The sequence below is a fragment of the Panthera tigris genome, chromosome D2 (assembly GCF_018350195.1).
Source record: "Panthera tigris isolate Pti1 chromosome D2, P.tigris_Pti1_mat1.1, whole genome shotgun sequence".
Classification (NCBI taxonomy): Eukaryota; Metazoa; Chordata; class Mammalia; order Carnivora; family Felidae; genus Panthera; species Panthera tigris.
This window is the reverse complement of record NC_056670.1, coordinates 51,076,363-51,098,273: the sequence shown is the minus strand read 5'-3', so window position 1 is coordinate 51,098,273 and position 21,911 is coordinate 51,076,363. Positions and strand designations below refer to the sequence as shown.

Below are 21,911 nucleotides of genomic sequence, written 5' to 3'. Positions count from 1 at the left end.
CACTCTTTGCAACTGAAGAGGAAAATGTTAACTTCTTGTTATAATTTGTACTTCTTTAAATACAAGTGAGACTGAGCATCCTTTCACATGCGTGTTAACTGCTCACATCTCCTCTTTTGACTGGTCTGCTCATACCCCTCGCCTTTTTTTTATTGGAATATGCCTTTTATTGATTTATTCATAATCTTTAAGATTAAGGATATGTTTTTCACCAACTGTGACATTTATATTTTAACTTTATGACTTTTAAAAATTCCTACGGAAGTTTTACATTTTCTTATGTACTCAAACTTGTCAATTTTTTGTTTGATGGCTCTTGGCATTGTTGTCATGCCAGGAGACCGTATAGAAACAACCTCCTGCCTTTTCTTCTAGTATTTTTTAGTTTTAAAAATCTCAAGTTATTATTTTTGATAGGTTAACCAGTCATCCTGATTCCATTTTTTGAATAGCTGAATACCACGTATACACTGCATTTTTACTGTCCGTTTGGCTACTTTTGATGCAAGTAGAATAGCTTCATAATATATGTCCTCTGGAGGAACGGGCTTCCTCAGTGTTTTTGCTTGCATTTTCTTGGACAATGACGCTTCTAGATCACATAGGGTACCATTTTCTTAAGTTCCCCCCCAAAGAACTGCCCAAAATTTGATTAAATGTAGAGAGTAAACCAGGTATACCTGACATCTTTATGATATTCATGACATTTTTCCATCCCACGACCTTTTAGTCTTTTGATAAAGTATTACACTTTTCTTCATGTAGGTTTTGCTTGTTTCCTTTTAGGTTTATTTCTAAGTATTTCATTGTTTTCCATCAAGTCTTCTAATTGATTATTCCTCAAATAAAGGAAATCTAGTGAATTTTCGTATATTTGTTTTGTGTCTGGCTGCCTAACCAAACGTTATTATTCATGAGATTTATATGTCATTCATACCTTACCCTCTGTAACAATCGCCTACAAATAACAATTTTGCTTCTTTCTGTAAATATTTATACTGCTTATTTCTTTTTCATACTGTATTAATTAACTTCACCTACCAGATGTCTCTTTAATAGTTTGATAATATACTTTCAACCAAAATATACAGACTATGCGTACTTTTAATTATTATTAATTTACCATTCTTGATGTTAGGGAAAACAAGATGTGTAGGTGAACTTCTGTTTTCAGCAGCTTCTTTCTTCTGGTTAACAGTTGAAATAAAACTGCTAAAAGTGGAAATTTGGCCTTTGGATCCTCTGTCCAAACCCTAAAAACAGAAAAGTTAACATTGCAGCACAATTCCCACTGGCTACATTTAAATTATTTTATTGCAGAAATCATAAACACTTATAACAGAGATTTTAATTTGATGATAGATGTATGATAATAGACAAAATATATAACATTGACTTACCTTTTCTAGGACCAAATTGTTTTAAATATACAATGAAAATAGTCATATCATGCTATAAACTGACAGAGTTTGGAAACAGGGGTATTAACAGTGTCTTCCTCACAGGGTTACTGTGAGGTTTCACTGAGATAATGCACGTAAAGTAACCGGCATAGCTCCTCGCACAACACGCTCCATTCATGTTAACTGCTCTTTTCATTTTGTATTTAGATAACTTTATTTTTATGAGCTCCACAAATATTATTTCCAATAGGTAACATGCATGTGATACTTCACACATCAATTCATTGAGGGTTTTGTTGTCTTTTGATGCAGCACCTTGAAAAGTTCAGGCAAAAAGATAAACCTTTTATTAGAGTTCATTTCTTTTCAAGCACTGTGACTATACCTTGGGTGTGCCAGAATTTAAAAAGATAATGCTAACCTAATAAAGGTCACATGTGAAAAACTCACAGCTAATATCATCCCAAATGGGGAAAAACGAGAGCTTTTCCTCTACGGTCAGGAACAAGACAGGGATGTGTGCTCTCACCACTTTTATTCAACATAGTACTGGAAGTCCTAGCCTCAGCAATCACGCAACGGAAAGAAACAAAAGACATCCAAATCAGCAGGGAAGAAGTAAAACCTTCACTATTTGCAAAAGACATGATACTATATATAAAAAACCTGAAAGACTCCACCAAAAAAACTGCTAGAACTGAAAAACGAATTCAGAAGTTGCAGGACACAAAATCAACGTACAGAAATCTGTTGCATTTCTACACACCAATAATGAAGCGATAGAAAGAGAAATTAAGGGATTGATCCTATTTACAACTGCACCAAAAATAATAAGATACCTACGAATAAGCCTAATCAAAGAAGTGAAAGCCTCTACTCTGAAAACTACAAAACACTGCTGAAAGAAATTGAAGATGACACAAGGCAATGGAAAGACATTCCATGCTTGTGGACAGGAAGAACAAATATTGTTAAAATGTCTGTACTACCCAAAGCAATCTACATATTTATGCAATCCCTATCAAAACACCAACAGCATTCTTCACAGAGCTAGAACAAACGATCCTAAATTTTGTATGGAACCACAAAAGACCCCAAATAGCCAAAGCAATCTTGAAAAACAAAGCAAAGCTGAAGGAGACACAATTCCAGACTTCAAGAAAACCCAGAAATGAACCCACAACCATATGGTCAATTAATCTCCAACAAAGCAAGAAAGAATATCCAATGGGAAAAAGACTGTCCCTTCAACAAATGGTGCTGGGAAAATTGGACAGCAACATGCAAAAGAATGAAACTGGACCACTTTCTTACACCATATACAAAAATAAATTCAAAATGGATTAAAGACCTAAATGCGAGACAGGAAACCATTAAAATCCTAGATGAGAACACAGGCAGTAACTTCTTTGACATCAGCTGCAGCAACTTCTTTCTAGATATGTCTCCAGAAGGGACGCAAAAGCAAAAATAAGCTATTGGGACTGTATCAAAATAAAAAGTTTATGCACAGGGAAGAAAAGAAACAACAAAACTAAAAGGCAAACTACAAAATGGGAGAAAATATTTTCAAACAACTTATCTGATAGAGGGTTAGTATCTAAAATATATAAAGAATTTCTAAAACTCAGCACCCAAAACATGAATAATCCAATTTAAAAATGGGCAGAAGACATGAAGAGGCATTTTTCCAAAGAAGACATACTGATGGCCAACAGACACATGAAAAGATGCTCAACAGCACTCAAGATGAAGGAAATGCAGACCAAAACTACAATGAGATACCACCTCACACCTGTTAGAATGGCTACAATTAACAACACAAGAAACAATAGGTGTTGGTGAGATGTGGAGAAAGGGGAACTCTCTTGTACTGTTGCAAACTGGTGCAGCCACTCTGGAAAACAGTATGGAGGTTCCTCAAAAAGTTAAGGGGCTCCTGGGTGGCTCAGTCAGTTAAGCGTCTGACTTCAGCTCAGGTCATGATCTCACGGGTTGTGGGCTCAAGCCCCGCGTGGGGCTCTGTGCTGACAGCTCAGAGCCTGGAGCCTGCTTCAGATTCTGTGTCTCCCTCTCTCTGCCCCTCCCCCATTTGCATTCTGTCTTTCTCTCAAAAATAAACATTAAAAAAATTTTTTTAAGTTAAAAATAGAACTACCCTACGATCCAGCAACTGCACTATGTATTTACCCAGAGAATACAAAAATACTAATTCAAAGGGGTACCTACACCTTGATGTTTATGGCACATTATCTACAATAGTCAAATTATGGAAAAAGCCCAAGTGTCCGTTGATTGATGAATGGATAAAGAAGATGTGGTGTATATATACTATGGAATATTGCTCCTTTAATTTGTCTTTCAGTTTCTTTTTTTCTTCTCCTCCTTCCTCATTCACCAAACTGACCTCCATTTGCCTTTTCAGAATCAGCTCATATAACATGTAGCAGAAATGTTTACAATTACCATGGATTCATGCTCCCACTTTCCCTACTCTTTTACAGACAAGTGGGGCCATCTGGCTCATTCTAATGGGGACAAGTAGAAATTTTACTTCCTCATTGCCTAGACTTAGGCTCAGTGAAGACTAATTAGTATTTCTGAGTTAGGATTAGTCTATATAATCCAGCCCATTAAACATATTGCCTAACTAAAGTAGTCTTCTTTTTTTATGTTTATTTATTTATCTTGAGAGAGAGAGAAAGAGAGAGCACATGAGCAGGGAAGGGGCAGAGACAGAGAGAGGGAGAGACAGAATCCCAAGCAGGCTCTGCACTGTCAGCACAGAGCCTGACACGGGGCTCGATCCCACGAACCATGGGACTATGAACTGAGCTGAAATCAAGAGTCGAATGCTTAACTGACTGAGCCCCCCAGGCACCTCTGTAAAGTAGTTTTCTAATGGATGTAGGATATGAATCTGTTTTCAGAATCATAAACAGGATTATGTAGGGTCTTATACAAAACCTATGATGTAATGAGTGGCTCAAGAAATGACTATTCCTGTGATAACACAGTAAAACAAGTCATTTATTGAGTACTTGCTATAGGCTTGGTGCTGTATTAAGTACCTTAATATAACATTCCTATGAGGTATGTATTTACACCCCACTTTGTGAATGAGGAAACTGAAGTGCCAAGCCCAAAGCCACAAAGCTGGTAAATGGGGATTCAAACTCTGAATGACTCTGAACTCTCTACCCTTAAATCACCTTATATCAAAGTCTCTCGGTATAGTAGCTATCACTGATTAAGAATCTATCCTGTGACAGTAAGTGTGTTATACCTAACACAGGCTGTTTTCACAACAACCTTTTGTGGCTGACATTATCTTCTTGACTTTTACAGATATATGCTGAATGAAATTCAATAGCTTTAGGAGCAACTCACCTAAGCAGAGGAAATTAACGTTAAAGAGAAAAACTAAGTGTACTTTAAGGAAATATTTGATGTCCTAGCAATCCAGGAAAGACTCAATGTTTTATTTTCCTCTTGCTTCCTCTACCCCTTCTCAATAAAAGAAGGTCCCAAAGAACATTGCTCAGTTCATATGTGGAATCTCCAAATAATAAAAAATAACAACTAACTGATCCTATCAATAAAGCCATTTAACAGTTATCAATTCTAATCTCTAGTAGAATTAGAATACAGATTCCCAAGGAGAGAGAAAATTGGATAAAGAGATAAGACAGTGATATCCAGGGGCGCCTGGGTGGCTCAGTCGGTTAAGCGGTTAAGCATCCGACTTCGGCTCAGGTCATGATCTCAGTCTGTGAGTTCGAGCCCCGCGTCAGGCTCTGTGCTGACAGCTCAGAGCCTGGAGCTGCTTCGGATTCTGTGTTCCCCCTCTCTCTCTGCCCCTCCCCTGCTCATGCTCTCTCTCTGTCTCAAAAATAAATAAAAACATTAAAAAAAAAAAGACAGTGATATCCAATATTTTTCTATAAAACAGTCTTAGTAAATTACATAATTTGCATAATCAAAGTCACAAAACTAGTATGTTGATTAGGAAAATAAAATAAAAATAAGCTATATATTTAAAAAGTAAATCATTCCTTACTATAAATATTAGGATACTTAAATAAGAATTTTATTAACTACTAGGGCCAAGTTTGCTTATTTGTATGTTTTGTTCTATAGAATATCTTAAAGGATAGTGGGAGCAAATGCCAAATTTGATGCACTATATATTTCATTTACACATAGTAAGCAATATAAGTAACCAATTTGTAAAATGAGATCAATGAATGGCCTCTCAATAATGGAGCTTTGTTAACTTAGCTTTAAATATCTCTAATAAATTAATATGCAAAGAAAGGTTTTTGTTTTTTCCACTGATAACTGTCAAAGACAGCCGTTATTTAAGACTTAGCAATAGTAGGGGGCGCCTGGGTGGCTCAGTCGGTTAAGCGGCCGACTTCGGCTCAGGTCATGATCTCACGGTCCGTGGGTTCGAGCCCCGCGTCGGGCTCTGTGCTGACAGCTCAGGGCCTGGAGCCTGTTTCAGATTCTGTGTCTCCCTCTCTCTGACCCTCCCCCGTTCATGCTCTGTCTCTCTCTGTCTCAAAAATAAATAAACGTTAAAAAAAAATTAAAAAAAAAAAAAAAAAAAAAAAAGACTTAGCAATAGTAGGATTTAGGGAGCAGTGTGGTTGAAATAGAGAATCAGAAGGGGAGAATGGCCCAGTAAGATGAGACTGGAAAAGCAGGCAGAACCATATCATGAAGGCTTCAGGCTATGGAGTAGAGATGATGTGCTGGAAGGAGAAAGGGAAAAATCACTGAGGACTTCTAAGCAGGGAGTGACATGATCATATCTGTATCTTAGAAAAATCACTCTGTCGGCAGTGTAGGCAAGAGGCTGAAGGGACTAATAGTAGAAGCTAAACCAGGCCTATCAGAGGAAATCTGAAGTCTGAACCAAGGAAGTCTGAACCAGGACAACAGGAACAGGGAAAGAAGAGGCATGGAGGGCTGGGCCAAAACAATGGCAAAACGTAACAGCTATTTCAGTTCCAAATGTGAAGCATAATGAGAATCACAGAACTCTTCCATAAATTACAAAATAAATAAGGAATGTAAAATGCTCTATTTCAAATTTCAGGAGAACAGGCATACTTTGACAACTCACCAAAAACTTGAAAATTCTAGACTGGGTTTTATAAGACTATGATTCATGAGTGACCGGAAAAGGAATCAATGCTCGCTGCTAGGCAAAAGCATGTTTCTCATGTCAAGATAATGGATATTTTACTAATTGACAGGGTTATCATTATGCCACTGTTGTGTAGCCATTGTTATGCACAACTAATATAAGGACAGAACTGTGGGAAATACAGGCACACCTTCTGTTATGCTTTACTTTATCCTTTTTCACAGATACTGCATTTTTACAAATTGAAGGTTTGTGGCAACTGCATCAAGGAAGTCTATCAGCACCATTTTTTCAATAACATTTGCTTACTTTGTGGCTCTGTGCCACATTTTGATAAGTCTTGCAATATTTCAAACTTTTTCATTATTATTATTATGGTGATCTGTAATCAGTGATCTTTGGTATAATTGTTTTGATGTATTGTAATTGTTTTGGGGCACCACAAACCATGCCAATATAAGATGGGAAATTTAATTGATAAATGTGTGTGTTCTGATTGTTTCATGGATTGGCCTTTCTCCCATCTCTCTCCCTCTCTTTGGGCCTCCCTGTCTCCTGAGATACAACAATATTGAAATTAGGCCAACTAATAACCCTACAATGGCTTCTAAGTGCTCATGTGAAGGCAAGACTTGCATATCTCACTTTAAATCAAAAGCCAGAAGTGATTCTGCTTAGTGAAGAAGGTATTTTGATGCATGAAATAAGCTGAAAATTAGGCCTGTTGCACCAAACAGCCAGGTTGAAAATGCAAGGGAAAAGTTCTTGAAGGAAATTAAAAGTGCTACTCCCATGAACACATGAATGATAAGAAAGCAAAACAGCTTTGTGGTTGATATGAAAAAAGGTCTAGTGATCTGGACGGAAGATCAGACCAGCCACAACATTCCCTTCAACTAAAGCCTAATCCAGAGCAAGGTCCTAACTCTCTACAATTCCATGAAGACTGAGAGAGGTGAGGAAGCTGCAGGAGAAAAGGTGGAAGCTAGGAGACGTTGGTTCATGAGGTTTAAAGAAAGAAGCTGTCTCCATAACATAAAAGTGCAAGGTAAAACAGCAAGTGCTGATGTAGAAGCTGCAGAAGTTATCCAGAAGATCTAGCTAAGGTTAATTCACGAAGGTGGCTGCACTAAACAACAGATTTTTCAGTGTAGACGTAACAGCCTCCTATTGGAAGAAGATTCACCTAAAACTTTCACAGAAAGGAGAAGTTAATGCCTGGTTTCAAAAGACAGGCTGACTCTCTTCTAGGAGCTAATGCAGCCGGTGATTCTAAATTGAAGCCAATGCTCATTGACCATTCTGGAAATTCTAGGGCCCTTAAGAATTATGCTAAGTCTACTCTCCCGGTGCTCTATAAATGGAATAACAAAGCCTGGGTGACAGCACATCTGTTTACAACATGGTTTACTGAGTATTTTAAGCCCACTGCTGAGACCTACTATTCAGAAAAAAAAGATGCATTTCAAAATATTACTGCTCATTGACAAGGCACCTGGTCACTCAGGAACTCTGATGAAGACGTACAAGGCATCGAATATTGTTTCCATGCCTACTAACACAACATTCTACAGCTCATATATCAAGGAGTCATTTGGATTTCTAAGTCATATCTAAAAAATACATTTCATGAAGCTATAGCTGCCATAGACAGGATTACCTCTGATAGGCCTGGGCAAAGTCAACCGAAAACCTTCTGGAAAGGATTTACCATTCCAGATGACATTAAGAACATTTGTGACTAATGGGAAGAGGTCAAAATATCAGTATTCACACGAGTTTGGAAGAAGTTGACTCCAACCCTCATGGGAGGACTTTGAGGGGCTCAGGACTTCACTGGAGGGAGATGTGGTGGAAAGAGCAAGAGAACTGGAATCAGAAGTGGAGCCCAAAGGTGGGACTGAACGGCTGCGATCTCACGATGAAACTTGAACAGGTGAGGAGTTGCTTCTTATGGATGAGTAAAGAAAGTGGTTTCTTGAGATGGAATCAACTCCTGGTGAAGATTGTTGAAATGTCAAGAAAGGATTTAGATTATTACGAAAACTTAGTTGATAAAGCAGCAGCAGGGTTTGAGACAAATGACTCTCATTTTGAAAGAAACCCTACTGTGGGTAAATGCTATCAATGAGCATCAGAGGCCGCAGAGAAATCATTTGTGAAAGGAAAGCTAATCGATGCAGCAAACTTCACTGTTGTCTTAAGAAACTGCCACAGACACCCCAACCTCAAGGCAAGACTGGGGTGCTTGGGTGGCTCAGTTGGTTGAGTGTCTGACTCTTGATTCTGGCTCATGGGATTGAGCCCCATGTTGGGCTCCACACTGAGTGTGGGATTCTCACTCTTCCTCTGTCCTTCTCCCCATCCTTTAAAGAAAATAAGTAACAAGGCTTTGCTTAAAAAAAAAAAAAAAAAAAAAGGCAAGACCCTCCACCACGAAAAAGATTACAACTCACTGAAAGCTCCAATGATGGTTAGCATTTTTTAGCAATAAAGTATTTTTAATTAAGGTATGTGTATTGATTTTTAGATATTATGCTTTTATACACTTAATAAGCTACAGTATAGTGTCAACATAATTTTATAGGCACCGGGAAACCAAAAAATTCATTTGACTCACTTTATTGCAATATTTGCTTTATCGCAGTGCCCTAGAACTCAACCTACAGTATCTCTGAGGCATGTATGATTAAGCTGACAAAGAAGAGAAGGAGTCAACAGCCAAAGAGATATGAAATCCAAGAAAAGGTGATGTGTTAAAAACTAAGGGAGGATAAAGTTTCAAGAAAAAAGTGATCAATGATGTTAAATGATGGAGAGTGGTTAGGTCTGAAATGAGCCTACTAGAATGAGCAAGTGTGAAATCTAGGGGACACTGGAGACAACAAATTCAGGGAAGGCAGTGGCAGAAACTATATGAAATGGACTGGTGAATGAATGGGAAATTTGGGATGTAGGCAATGAGCAGGGATTGCTCTGTCCAGAAGCTTCATAGCAGGGGAGAAAGGCCAGTGGCTGGAAAGGTACAAAGGTTTGAGGGAAGATACACCGAGCATGTTTCATGGCTGCCAAATCCAATGTTTGCTTCTGTTGACCCCATAGCATTACTGCTATTCTTTGTGCAGGAATGGCCAAGGATGGGAGCGGAGACAGGCACTCAACCAAAAGGCAGCCATCTGTAGCCTATGTGGCTACACATTAGGTTACCTGACATAAAGGGCATCGATGCTTCCTAGCATTTCATCAGAAGGTCTTTCCAGATTTCAGATAAAGGAATATGGAAAAGAGAGCCCAGCCAAGAGTAAGAGAACAGCAGAGGCACAGAAAGTAGCCAGTCTCTCTTCCACTTTGCTTTCTGGTTCTGATATGCATGCATGTATCATTGCAATAAATCCCCCTTTTTCTTTTCTTTTTTAAAAAATTTTTAATGTTTATTTTTCAGAGAGAGACAGAGCGTGAGTGGGGGAAAGGCAGGGAGAAAGGGAGACACTGAATCCAAAGCAGGCTTCAGGCTCCAGGCTCCAGACTGGAGCCCAATGCGGCACTCAAATCCATGAACTGCGAGATCATGACCTGAACCGAAGTCGGATGCTTAACTGACTGAGCCACCCAGGCGTCCCCCACCTTTTTCAAAAAGGAGGCATATTTGGCCTTACTTTCTGCTCCTTCTAATCAAAAAACCTTAAATGACATGAAAAAAAAAATCCTTGGTCTCATAAGTCTCTCGTTTGTAAGACAGCTGTGTTCTTGATACCTTATACTTAGATGACATGGGATAAATCGTGGACCGTTTTACAGGTTGACAGTACACTACAGATTAACAACAGCCAACTCTCAAAACAGCCGCTGCCCCACACTCTTGTCCAAGACATAAGAGAACTCTTACACGAAACCAATACTTTCATGAGAAGAAACAGGGCAGCATATTGTGCCGTGTAAACTAAAAATCAGAGAATCAACTCAACAAGCTACTGGGTATTAATTGACATCAAACATCAGACTAAATTAAAGGTTAAAGATCATTACTTTTTGAGTCATCTAAGAATTGGATCTACCACAACTATTACATCTGGTTTCGTGAGGAGTTTCGGAAATGCGATCTGTGAGTCCTACAGAAGGAGAACATTAAGGATGAAGTCCTGGAATATGGCCAGCCTGCAAACAGTGGGCTGGATGTGTTGAAGAACACAGAGTAGCAGGATACCCAACCAGCTGTTACAGATTGAAGATAAGCACAAATGGGGGGGGGGGGGGCAGGGAACAGCAAGAATTCATTGAGGAAAAAACTCAAAATATTTAAACCTGGTATAGCAAATAATAGACTTGACTCTCTAGGCAGAGGCAACTGTGAGTTCAACGAACAGCAGAAAAATTTTTACGCAGTAATTATATAACTAATCAAAGATTACATTTCACAAGTACCTAACATTGACCTCAGTGGTCTCTATAATCACAAGCAATTTCAAAAAATGGAAATAAAAAATACTTAGACAAATAGACAAAAACTGCTCTGCTCCTGTTAACATATAATACTGTCAACTTTATTTTAAATTTTATTTTAATACAAATTCCTATTTTCAACTTTTACTGAGGAACAAACTACCCCTGAGTTAAATTTCTGATTTCTTTACCATATTTCTCATCAGATACTAATAAAAAGGACATTCATAGTTTTCCATAATAGCTTTTGTGCTGAATACCAAGTTCCACCATATTCAAGATTGTGATAAAATTTACCTTGCTCATCCTCTAATCCCCAAAAGCTGCTGTACAATATAAAACATTTTTGTTCACATTCTAAACCAATCATTGATAAAATAATCCTTGCTGGCTCTGTTTCATCATGAAACATTTTCAAGCCATAGCATCTCACCACTATGTTAGACTGAATTAAAATTGAATTTCTCTACCTACAAAACTCATTATTCATTCATATCGTGGTTCAACCTACTAGTTTTGTGAACAAGCTGGAAATGCTTGCATTTTAAACTGTATCAAGTGAAAATTAATGTGACATTCTAGCTATTTAGATGGGTCAACTGGCTGAAATTTTACTCACGGAAGAGACCAACACTGCAAATGTACAGCTAGATGAACTTGACACAGAGCTTCGCGGATACGTAAGCTCTGGATGCAGAGCTGTCGCAGGGGTCCAGTCAACAGGACATGCTAGATTACATTCAGTATCGTCTATCTGACATGTACATGATGTATTTTAGAAAATGCTCCATACAATAAACAACATCTGGACATTCTAAAATGTGCAATAACACTTCGTTAGGTGGAAAACACACTTAATGTAGAATACCTGTCATCAATAATGCCAAATAAAGAACCAAGGGAATTCAACCTGTGTCTCCAACTTTCTGGTCTCAGAATCCCTTTACCCTCTTAAAAATTATTGCATGTATTAATTCCTTTTAAGAGAACAATAAACCCATTTGTGGAAAATATTATTTTCCCAAACAAACAAACCAACCTCTTAGTGAGAAGAGTGCCATTGTTTTACATTTTGCAAATCTATTTTTTAACATCTGATTTCACAGAAGACAGCTGGATTCTTCTACCTGCTTCTGTGTTCAATTTGTTGCGATACCAAGTGTCATGTATCCTCTAGAAAACTACACTCTACACTTAGTATCATCATAGAAGTAGTTTCCACCTCATGTATCTCTACAAGGAGGAGGAGGAGGACACTCTGAGGATTGCAACAATAGGCATTCAAACTAAGAATGAATTTAAGGAATCTTGGGAGGACAAGAAGATATTCTCTAGATCTGCACTGCTTAATATGCCCATTTGCTGGAGCATATTCTACATTTGCTAGAGGGAGCTACTGAGTACTTGAAATGTGCTAGTCCAAACAGATAATCTATGAAGTATAAAATACACAATTTTCAAAGACTTAGTACGAAAGAGAGGCAAAGTCTCTCAGGAAGTGTCTATATTGGTTAAATACCGAAGTGTAAGTTTCCGGATATGTTGGGCTAAATAAAATATATTATTAAAAGTAACTTTTCCTCTTTATTTTTACTCTTTTTAATGTAGCTATTAGAAAGTTTTTAATTGCATGTGTGGCTCACATTATATTTCTACTCGACAGAGCTGATCCAGACAGATGAAAACATACTTTCCTAAACTAGACTCAATACAACATACAACCTTAGGAAAAAGAAAAGAACTATTATTCTGATTCAGAATATCCCTGCATCACTTTTGGATGAAGGGCTTTGCTGGAAAAGTGGTAAATATAAATGCAGTAGAAAATAGACTATAGAAAAAGAACGAAAGATTATCTAAATGGATAAAAACTGAGTTTCTTGCATTGGTGATTTCTGATATGCATGTAGGGATAACAGCAATCTATACTTTGGGCCGTGCCTCACTGAAATTTATTTTTCAAGTCCAAAGATAAATATTTCAGCAACAGTTTAAGTGCTCCTAAGGTAACGCATGTATCATTCAGTATTAAGGAGTCCGGGGACTACCTATCATGCATAGAAAAACTACTTTACAAAAGATTAAGTGACTTTCTATGATACTGAGCAAAGGTCACCGTATCAAAAGGCAGGTGAACATATGTACATTTATATGTTTTAAGTTAATGGGGCGCCTGGGTGGCTCAGTCGATTAAGGGTCTGACCCTTGATTTTGGTTCAGGCCATGATCTCATGGTTTGTGAGTTCGAGCCCCATGTCAGGCTCTGTGCTGACAGCTCAGAGCCTGGAGCCTGCTTCAGATTCTGTGTTTCCCTCTCTCTCTGCCCCTCCCCTGTTCTTTCCCTCTCTCAAAAATAAACATTAAATTTTTTTATATGTTTGTTTTAAGTTAAAATAAAAAGCATTTAAGATTCTCTGCTTTATCAATTTTTTTTTTTTTTTTTTTTTTTTTTTTTTTTTTTTTTTTTTTTTTTTTTTATAGAAACTGACCTAAACCACCAGTTAGGGACACATCAGATGAGAGGTCTCAATTCTATTTAAGCCCTGTTACTGGATAAAGACATTTTGTTTTTCTTTTTTTGTTTTTTTTTTTCACAGTTCCCTATTAGGATGCTGCGTTATAAAATCAGAAGCGCTAACTTTGCTCTATAGCCTTCTATTAAGATGTGAAAAGTTAGCTACTTGCAAGGTGTGAACTTCCCTCCAAAACTAAGTAGCACCAGTCCAAGTGGAATTGCTTTTCTTAAGTGACATAAACCAATTCTTTCAAAGGAGACTAGGAATAAGGATGTGGATTCTGAAACAAAATCTTGACACCAGAAAAGTCACAATGCAATTAATTAATCTTATAAATAACTGAAAAGTAATCCAACTTAATATAAAAGAAAGGTTAGTCCTGAAGCTCAGAAAATTCAGTATTCACTTATCAGGAAAGCAAGGTGGCATGGGAAATTTTATTCACGTATCTTACAACATAGGAATAGAAAAAAAATTTTCATCAACAGATTATCTTTAGACAGTAAAATACTACTTTTAAAATGTCTGATTTGATGCAATCGCAATTCCTCAACCAATTTGCTATTCTTTAATAAAAACATGTGGATCAAAAGCAAGGTAATTTGAAAGAGAGCTCTTTTTAATGACTAGGCTCAGACTTCAGACAGACTTTTCAATTCAGTTGAATTAGTAAAATTTCAATAATTTCTAATTAAAAAAATTTTTTTAAATGTTTTATTTATTTTTGAGAGGAGAGACAGAGTACGAGCAGGGGAGAGGCAGAGAGAGCAAGAGACAGAATCCACAAAGCAGGCTCCAGGCTCCGAGCTGTCAGCACAGAGCCCTCCATGGGGCTCCGACCCATGAACCACAGGATCATGAGACCTGAGCCGAAGTCGGACACTTAACTGACTGAGCCACCCAGGCACCCAGGCAATAATTTCTATTTTTAAGAGGCATATTCATTTACTACAATCATTTCCCCAAAGATGTTTTTTGATTGCATACCAAAATGTCACTAAGTTACAAATATCAACTTAGGAACAACTTGTTATTCATATAAGGCGTAGCAGTCTAACATTTTTGCAAGGCAAGACCAGAGAAAAAGTAGGGAAATCAAAGCTTCCCAGAGCCTTCTCAGCTCCACCTACTTCCTCACTTGTCTTCTGTTGATCCTTCTCTACTCTCTCTTCCTCAACTCAAACTCAAAATAAGTTAATTTCCAAACACTATGCCAAAACAAGCTGCTGCTCTGGCAACACTAGCTGTATCCCTTTGTGAAGCTATTTCTTTTCCTCTCCAAAAAGAAATTCACATGAACCCAGGCATACACCAGCCCTGAAGAGTTCAGAGGACGCGTGAGGTCCTTTAATTCAGTGTGTGTGAGTGTCTGTGTGTGTATGTGTGTGTGTGGTGTCTACGCACAGAAGGAAAGGAGAAAGAAGACAGGGTAATACGGGGCTTGATACACAAAGTTGTGAAGGAAAGTACCAAAGCCACAGGATGGACTTAGAAAGGGCTGGCTGGCTTACAAACAGCTTTCCAGCGACAGATGTTGGTTTGCAAATAATAATAATAATAATAATAATAATAATAATAATATCATCCAACATTTATTCAGCTCACTTTGTCAAGCCTCTTTCCTAAATGCTTTTTGTGTATTAATTTAGTCTTCTCATTTCCCCTGTGAAGAAGATTCAGAATCATATAAGGCACTTTTGGAGGTTCCCTGGTTCACAACGCACAACGACCACTTTTCTCCAATCGTTAAATATAGTCAAATTACTCACGTCCTAACATTCTGAATTAGTTATGAATGAGAGAATAAGCAGGCAACTACATAATGGCTGTGCAGTTAAAAAAATTGACAAACAGACTTTACAACCCACTCAAAATTAGAGACACCCTGGATATGTGTTTATATAGCTATAGCCCTTCCTTTTTACATCTCAAGACTCTCAGATTATTTTTCTCTAATTAGACTGCTTTATTTTACATAGAAGTTAATGATATATTCACACCATCACGAAAACTGACACTATCAGATATCCTTGAACACATCTTTCTCCTCCATAATAGTTCTAGCTCCAGTAACAAAATTTTGAACAAACTTGTCACTGGACCATAACCTCTTTTCAAAAATAACAAATACTGTTGTAGGTGCAGGTTTTTTGAGCCACACTGCCCCTCACCAGCAATATAGTATGTGGAAAGAGCATACTATAGAGTTTTTGAGTCAGAAACATCTCAATTTTAAAACCAACTCTGCTCCTAACCGGCCATTTTACCCTCCAGCAAGGAATAGGTAACCTCTCTCTCAGATTCCTTTTCTGTGAAATAAGAAGATTATCTTCCTCACCATCACAGTGGTTGTGGTGACTGTTTTTGGTTGCAATCTGACTAAACAAGAGACACAGGGAAAATGCTTAGTGTAGAGTAGGTACTCAAATACTAGCTATTATTTATATGACTTATATGTATTAAGCATACACATATATGATGTATTTTTGTGATATCTGTTGTTTATTCAATTGCTTAAAATACCTTCGGCACCACAGCCTTCACTCTTTCCTGTCTCACCTCTTGTTTAGAACAAGATGGACAAAGGGCACAAGATTCTCCATATGTTAGATTGTTCCGAACACTAGATGGGACAGAGTTTATGTGAGTTTATACACATCATTTGGAATGATGTTGGCTGGATTACCTTTTTATGTAAACATGTTTCTCTGAGAGAACCTGTCTGGAAACTGCAGAATCCTTTTATGTATCAATCTTCCTTCTTTTTCATTCTGTTGTCTAATAAGGTTCCACATCACTCGGGTTCCTCCATCCCTTACCGTTATCACGTGGCCACCACCTGAGTGGATGCACCTGTCATCTTGGGTACCAACTACAAAGCTCCTTCCTTTACACTCTTCCTCCTCCTGTCCATGCTATCGCTAATCACCACCATGGATTTCATTATGTCATTCATTCTCTATTTAAGCAACTCCAGTGGCTTCCCACTAACCATGGACAAAAAAAAAAAAAAAAAAAGTCCATACTTCTGTGCCTAGTGATCTGGCTCCAGCCCCCATGCAATCTTACTTACCTCCCACAAGTTCCCAGCACGCTTCCATTGGACTCGCTGTATGGCTCCCTAATGCTTCTCTGTAAGCCTTGTTCATGTTGTTTTCCCCACTGGAGTACTTTTCCCACTTTCTTTTGCCCATCCAAATCCTATCATCCTTCAATGGCCAGCCAGCTTAAATAATTACCTTTACTTCCAGGCCTTTCTTCACAGTTCTGCACACATTGATTTCCTTACTCTGGTCTCCTATGGGGCAAATTGTTTCTATGGCTCACTGTGACTTCTACACATTGCTTTGCTTTGTTATGTTTCTATGTGTTAGCCCTGCCTACCCCGAGGCAGGAATGTTTTTAAACCTTGTTTTTATGTTTTCTTAGCATCTAGCCGAAAGCTAAACATAATAGGTGTTTAATAACTGGTAGTTACATTTTGGCTAGTGGTTCCACTAAGCCCATTTATACACACCTCATAGAATGTGTACAAACTTCTCATTCCTGCTACTGATTTCCTATCAAATCTTCTCCACAAACTTTGTGCTTTCCTCAAAACCTTCCCTCACCTTCCACCTACTTGACAAGTCTCCTGGCCCTCACTGTGGGCAAACTTCTCTTTGAAATCCTAAACTGATTTCCCCATTTCCCTTCACCTTCTTGACCTGATTAAAGCTAACTCTTGCTAGAACCCATTCCACTCCTTGCCACCCTATCCTGTGGAGAACCTCCTCCCTTTTCCTGTTCATCTGATTTAAATGTTGAAGTAGACAGTCAAACTCATCCTCACCACCACTCATTTCTGCTCTTCCTTTGACCACTTTCTTCTCCCCCATTCACCATATTTTTCTAACTTCCATTAGCAACTACAGTAGCAACTAATTTGCAATCTTCTCCTCCACTCTAATCCATCAGTCTCCGTATATTCAGTGTTCACACCACCAGCCTTTCGTATCCACGCACTATTTCCAGTTCCTTGGGCTCCTCATCTCTGCAGATCTGCACGACCTCGCCACACAAACCACGCACCTTGATGGTTCTCTCAGGGCTCTATCCTGAGCCTCTCGAGCATCCTAGAGCCACTTTAACCACCTTTTCTCTCAGTTCTCCCACCACCCCTGGTTTCTGCTGTGCCTCATTCATTTAATCCATACCTTTCACCAGTCCATTTCAAATACTGCTCTACAAACTAAGTAGACTTGAAGCAATGTAGTTAAAACACAGATTCCATGGAGCCCTTAATTCAGTACATAAAACATCAATTTTTCAATCTTAGCTACATGTGAGAAGTAAAAAGAAGCCTGAGATTGATTTCACTGGCTTGCATTTGAAACCGGGCAATGATGGCTCTAACAGCTCCCCAGGCGATTCTACGGTGCAACAAATGTTGAAAACCCGCGCTGTGGAGGGAGACCTGGGAATTAGGATTTTGACGTGCTACCAGGGGAACTCTGGTCAGTCAGGTTTGAGACCACTGTGTTAGGCACTTCCTGGCTAGAATGGGCTTCCTTCACACTTCAGGGGTCTTAGGATCAATCACTTTAGGGCTCTCTTTCCAGCACCCTGAAGCCCACTCCTGCACATTTCTTTAAACTTCCAGGATATAGTCCCAACTCCTCAGGCTTCATTAGGGTCTTCATAATCTGACCTTCTACTTATTCTAGGGAGCTGTCACTCTGAATTATTTCCAAACTCTCACAAAAACGTGACGGAATGATTTTTGGAAAAAGCCAATAATGGAGGGTTACATTAATTGAATCATGAACTCTGTCTACATAGACAGAACTGATCACCTGGGGCAAAAAAGAATCACGAAAATAGCCCAGAGAAAAAAGTTACTGATGGCAATCAGGTTCCTAAGCAAACTTCCAGAAGCTCCATCTAATCCACAATGGAGGCTGAAAAAGAACCAAACAGGCCACAAACTGTCTTTCCCTGCCCCTCCACACCAAGGCCTTCCCCACTTGCTGGTGAACTGAGACATCATCCCAGCTCTCTTGCCCTCTGGAGAACCAAACACATATTTTCTTCAATTTTCTTTAACTTCTGTAATTCAAGGTTAAAAAAAAAAAAAAGCTTACTGAACTCTATTCTTCTGTTTGACTAGTGGTAAAAGCCCATAATACTTTATTCACACTTCCGAAACCCCATAAGCTATTAAAACGGAAAGGCTTTTGTAACTCATATGGTGATGAAACATGTACCTGACCTGAACTCTTTGACAATCCAACCTGATCTGAACTGATCTGACGCTATTTATACTTAAGTCTGACTTCACCTCACTTAGTGGGAACAAACATACATTACACTGCAGAACTACTGACATGTTGATTATAGGGAACTGGCCAGGACCCCACTTGTGGATATTATACATGACCTATATACCAAATTACCTTCCTAAAAATCTGAAAATTTCTGAATTCCAAGGGTTTCAGGAAACAGTCTGTAGTCCTGGGTCCGTACTATCAATTTCTCCAAGTTTTTGTTACAAGCCTTCAATTTTTCAGCCACACTGAGATAAATATGTTTTGGGGAGGACACTCACTTGAGGACCCACATTCATGTAACTGTTTCTCATAAGTATATGCATTCATTGTTTTAAACAACCGATTTAGAAATGAACTTTTAAAACACTGCCTTTTTGCAAGTTCAGAAAGTCCTGGATAAGCTCTGAAAGTCCAGGGTACCAACACAGGAACCCCAATGGGTCTGCAAGCAGTTGGATGACGAATTCCTTCAAAGCATTTCCCAAAGTGATTCCTAACCGCAACTCCAATTTACCACTCAACTGTAGCTATATTTTACCATATGTGTTCTTTTATTACTGTCCACACTTAGCCACAATGATTTAATGAAGAGAGCTTGTTCTAACAATTTCCAGTTATCACAGTCCTTAGACATTTTTGAAAAACCTACAGAATCAAAACATTATTCCTAACGCTTTAAAGAGTGAGCTATTTTAGTAACTTCTTAGTCATTTAAGAGGGAGGTTTTAAGAAATGAATTGCAAGTAGGAATAAAGAAAATGTATCATGTTCTTTAAACTTTTACTATTTTGTCAAGCACAGATGCATGACAAGTCATGGTCTTTAAATGTACCAAAGCAAACTTTCAGAAAGTACATGTTATGTCAAATAAAAATCCCAGAAGTTAAAGATTAATTTTTGTGTGTGTGCTCCAAAGCACCAGAGTCATAACCATCAGTAAAAACAGGGAAGGGGCGGGGGGGGGGGGGGGGGTTGTCCCATTACATCATCTGGCAATATGTAGTTTGAAGCCGCTGAGCGCTCTCCAAATAATCCTTAAGAAAATCCAGCTGGGAAATCATCCCTGTCAAGCTTAGATAACTTGAGTTTAAATAAAAGGTTAAAAAAGCCTCCCCACCTTACGTCACATGTCTGTACCATATGAAAACTAAAACCATCACCGAGGCATCTATCTCCCACTACCCTGACAGCCACGGAAAGGTCACAATTAAGTGGAAACTCGCCGCCCAGCCTGGGCAATCCGAAGGGGGGAAGGGAAAGAAAAGCGAAGCCCGGGGGGAAATCTCGGCGCCCCTAAGGCAGGCAGGCAGGCAGGCAGGCAGGCAGGCAGGCAGGCAGGCAGGCACCTCCGTGGAAAACCCACTCCTCCCTGCCTGACACCTTATCCTCATCCAACAGATGATAACGTCGCCTCCGAGATGCTGGCCATTTCCTTAGACAAAGTGGGCCCCTCAAAGCAGACAATAACCGCGAACAGCCAGCGGACGCGGCCACCCCAACATTTCCCGAGGGTGAAAGGTGCAGCTTTAGAGGTGTTCGCGGCTGTCCACCAGGCACACTCTACTGCAGCCCGGGGAAGGGTGGCCCGGGCGCATCTCCGCGGGGGGCCCCGAGGGTCTCCGAGCGCCCCCCGCCCTCCCTCCAGACGCCCGCCGTCGGGGCGCCCGGCTGCCCCCGCCCGTCACCCACCGCAGTCGCGCCGGCGCCCGCCGACACGATGGGCGGCAGCTTCTCGCGCTCCGGCTCCTTCCCTTTCCTGTCGTCCGGAGCGGCCGCCGCCACCTCCGGCGGCGCGGCAGGCGAGGGCACCCGACCCGCCTCACTCATGTCGGGCCGGGCGGCGGGAGCGCGAGGCGGCGGCGGCGGCGGCGGCGGCGGCGGCCGGGCTGCTGCTGGGGCTGGCGCTGCTGCCGCCGCGGCCGCGAGAGGGCTCTGGGCCGCCGCTTCCAACCGCCGCCGCCGCCTCCGCCCGCGCCCGCGCTCCCCGCGCCCGCGCTCCCCGCGCCCGCGCTCCCCGCGCCCGCGCTCCCCGCGCCCGCGCTCCCCGCGCCCGCGCTCCCCGCGCCCGCGCTCCCCGCGCCCGCGCGCCGCCCGGCCTGGTGTGCGAGCCCGGATGCCCCGCCCTGCCACCACCCCAGCGCGCGCCCGGGCCCGCGGCCGCCGCTCGCCGCTCGCCGCGGCCGCCCCCGCCCCGCCCCGGGCTCGCGGGTTGCTGGTCGGGGCCCCCGCCGCTGCCGGCCGGGCCGTTCTCGGGGTTGGGAGAGGAGGCGCCGCGGCCGACGCCGGCCGCCATGTTGTTTGCCGACTGTCGCCAGGCACGGCGAGGAGGGGTCTGCCCTAGAGGGTCTGGGCTCCGGGGGACAAGCGGAGGTCTGCAGAGGGTCGGGCCGGGATAGAGAGCGCCCGAGTTGGCGCTGGTTAGGGCGGGGCGGGCGCGGCCACATGCTTTACATGGACAGCCCTGACCTTGGGCGTCCGGGACCCGCGGGACCTGGCTGGTGGCCTTTCCCCTCCCCTCCCCCGCCCAGTGCCCACAAAGCCTTGGGGTCACTGCTTGTCCCTGCCTGCCCGCCTGCTCCAGGAGAGGCGGTCTCGAGCCTGCGCATCCTCAGGCGACAGCCTTTCCTTTCTTAGCCCACCGATCCTTTCCAGATGCCTTGAGAGCCCCCACCTACAAAGGAAAAACCTGGGGGTGGGGGGGAAGTGAGACGCCGTGGGTTCCACCTTCTCCACCACAGCGCTGGACGGCCAGGCCACACTTTCCATTCCTGTTCGTTTCGTCCCCCCTTTGACTGCCAAATCCGCCTCTCCCTTCCCGTCCCCACGCGCCTACATCTCGCTCTCTCCCTGCATCCCTTTCCTGCCTCCTATCCCTGCTTTGTTCCTTTCCTTTTATAAGTTACAGATGGACAGGCTCAAACTCCGCTGCTGCGTAGACTCATATTTCTTAATGTCAGATCATTAATATGGGAAAGAACTTTCAAACAGAAAAGGAAAGCTTTTTAATCATGATATTACAACCTCTCCCCCACCCCCAACCACAAAGACAATTTCCTTGTCTTTCTTGTCGCCCCCTCTTTTTTCTTTT

The 21,911-nt window shown here is 41.1% G+C and overlaps 1 protein-coding gene across 7 annotated transcripts in view; it reads right to left on the bottom strand.

Moving 5' to 3' along the window:
* The window catches only part of HECTD2 (HECT domain E3 ubiquitin protein ligase 2), an 80,264-nt gene extending 59,614 nt beyond the window's left edge, over positions 1-20,650 (bottom strand). For all 7 annotated transcript variants that reach the window (XM_042960738.1, XM_042960737.1, XM_042960740.1 and 4 more), the window contains exons 1-2: positions 20,513-20,650; positions 1,124-1,253 (exon numbers count right to left, since the gene is read on the bottom strand). In XM_042960738.1, coding sequence (XP_042816672.1) covers positions 1,124-1,253; positions 20,513-20,650 — 268 coding nt within the window. The remainder of the gene's footprint in view (positions 1-1,123; positions 1,254-20,512) is intronic.
* Positions 20,651-21,911: the final 1,261 nt, after the last annotated feature.